The 2,577-nt window shown below is 43.2% G+C and overlaps 1 protein-coding gene across 1 annotated transcript; it reads right to left on the bottom strand.

Annotated features, from left to right (window-relative positions):
- Positions 1–1,242: 1,242 nt before the first annotated feature.
- LOC145672585 (uncharacterized) lies at positions 1,243–1,899 on the bottom strand. The gene has a single exon (XM_081741745.1). It carries the CDS (start codon positions 1,897–1,899, stop codon positions 1,243–1,245), a length of 657 nt encoding a protein of 218 aa, XP_081597871.1.
- Between the last annotated feature and the right edge of the window lie 678 nt (positions 1,900–2,577).

Genomic DNA, 2,577 nt, shown 5'->3' on the forward strand with positions numbered 1-2,577 from the left:
AGCCAAACTTGCACATTATCTATAGTGACTATTCCTTTATTGGGTAGCCAAGATGAGTTGCGTGTATCAGCATTTAGTTTTATTTTTACAATATGATTTCAAAAGTATTGCAATCTGTCCAAAAACAAAAACGTGGCCCTAATTCCGTCCCCCATTAAAATTTCAAAAGAAAGTACAACGTTAAGGTTTCTTTCGTAATAAGCAGTTTTATTTAACGAGTTACAAAAAAATAGGCAGAAAAGTGAACATGTGTAGCTGACTATGATGATGTATTTTTAACTTTTACGTGTAACGAAGCAAACTACGAACAAATGAACTAGTAAGGAAAATACAAGTAAAACAAGTGCAAATAGAATTATAGAAAAACTGGTTATCAGGATAAGATGAGGATTTAACCATTTAAACAATCCCGGCAAATGAATGTAGCACGGCGTTCAGCATCACAACAAGCTTCATGAAGCCATGTAAGGCATTGCGAGCAGCGGATCCACGTTTCACCATGTCTATCTGTAGAATATTTCCCACCACAAATTGTACATTGAGCATCAGCATCATCCTCACTAAAGCTGTCAGACGAGTCGGCATATGGAATGTCAAAGCTGGAGTCACTGTCGTTTGTCGTGTCTTCTTTGGCCTTGCGGAAGGATGGTTTCCCGCACTTTTGTTTGGCACTAGTAGGTTGAACACGTGTCTTCGAATGTGTCGAGCGATTTTTTGCCATAGCTTCTTCAATCTTTCTCTTATGGGGCGAGCTGGTGATAACAGTTGCTGTACCTCGTCTCGTAGATGTTGATGGTTGGATCACTGGAACGTTCCTAATGTTTTGAGGAGTAACTGCTGGCTGCTGGTTTTGAAACTGCTTGCTGGTGGATGCTTGGTCAGAAGAACAGATCATATCATCGGGATTATTAGTTCCATCCTGATGTTTGGTGTCAGACTGTGGATGGCCAAGAAAATCCGCTTCACTAAAAATATTCGGATTGTATGGAATAATGCCCGTTTTGCGAAATCCGTTGTCAGCTGTTTGTACGACAGCAGCACGCTCATATGCTTCACGGAACAAACCAGCTACCTGAAGGTTGCCAACTGTGCGACCAGGATGGTTACTCAACTAACTTTCAATGGCTTGACCATAATACGTCTTAAAGGGAAACATGAAAGCCACATCAAGCGGTTGCAGTTTCGATGTAGAATGAGGAGGCAAGCAAACTATTGACACTCCATGTTCGTGAGCAGCATCTATTACATTGATGTTACGCGTGTGCGAATAATGTCCGCTACAATTAACACAACGGGGTCTTCTTTTGAAGGTTTTGTGATCAACAAGAAATGTTGAAACCACTTCTCAAACAGATCGGCCGTTATCCATCCAGACGGGTGAACCGCTCCGATACTTCCTGGTGGTGCCCCATCCATCAGTTCACTTTTCATTAGTTGCCTTGGGAAAATCATCATGGGGGGCACAAATTGCCCAGCAGCAGACATGCACATCACCACAGTGATTAACGAACCGCGCTCAGCAGAGGACACTTTATGCACCTCGCGTTGTCCTTTCATGGCCACAATTCGCGCAGCTTTGTGTTGCACGATCGAAATGCCCGTCTCATCAACGTTGAACACTTTGACCGGGTTAAGTTGCACTTTTTCCAGTTCTGGCTTTAACAGAGCCAAAAACTGTTCAACACTTTGAGGGGTGAATCCTTGAATCCGAGCAAGTGACAGAGATTGAGGTTTTCGAATTGAGATTTCGGGATGTCTTTTGAAGAATAGACACATCCACTTACGTCCAGCTGTTTCATTTTTTACTGAAAACGGGTGTGGAATATTGTTCCGAATAGCCAATTGATAGGCCATGCGTTGTAAATCTTTCAGTGTTACACCGTAAAAGTGCTTCTCCATGACCATGCAGTATTCAACAAGTTGTCTCTCCAAGTCGGGGGTCAGCACTGGTTTCCTGCCAATTGTCTTCGCTACCAACTCTTCTCCACTTGAATGTCCACCTTTCTTCACTTAGTCTTTCAATGTCGCCCTAGGAACATTATACATCTTACTGGTTGTTTGTATTCCAACTCTTTCTTCCGCACTGCAGCAATCGCAGTCCTCATAGCATCTTTATTCCATTGTTTCCGGGGACCCATCTGAAACAAATGGAATGCATGTGTGAGTTCCTAATTTCGTCCCCTGGGAATAAGGGGACGAAATTCGGAACATACAGGGGGACGAAATTAGGAACAACTTTCACGCTCACATGGCTCCTCCTACCTTCCTAACAAAAATATCTTGTGACACTTAAACACATACAAACATTGCTATTGTCATCTACTTACACTACTGACATGTGGACAGTACCAAACCAATACTTCCAACAAATACAATAGAATAATATGAACAACACTGCAAGAACTCACCTTCGCAAAAATCACACGTTTCCTCGTCAAACAACAGCACACGCGTCCTTGACCACTACACTCTCACAACTGCCCCCGCTTGCCTTCCCCTGCACAAATGTTGCTGCACCGACAGCGCTCCTACCATCAACAACGTGAAACTGAAGGGGACGAAATTAGGCACGTGGAC

The sequence above is a fragment of the Thermobia domestica genome, chromosome 16 (assembly GCF_964235325.1).
Source record: "Thermobia domestica chromosome 16, izTheDome1.hap1.1, whole genome shotgun sequence".
Lineage (NCBI taxonomy): Eukaryota > Metazoa > Arthropoda > Insecta > Zygentoma > Lepismatidae > Thermobia > Thermobia domestica.

Excerpts from the sequence above, each read along its gene's own strand:
- LOC145672585 (XM_081741745.1), bottom strand. The coding sequence starts at position 1,899 with ATGGAGAAGCACTTTTACGGTGTAACACTGAAAGATTTACAACGCATG.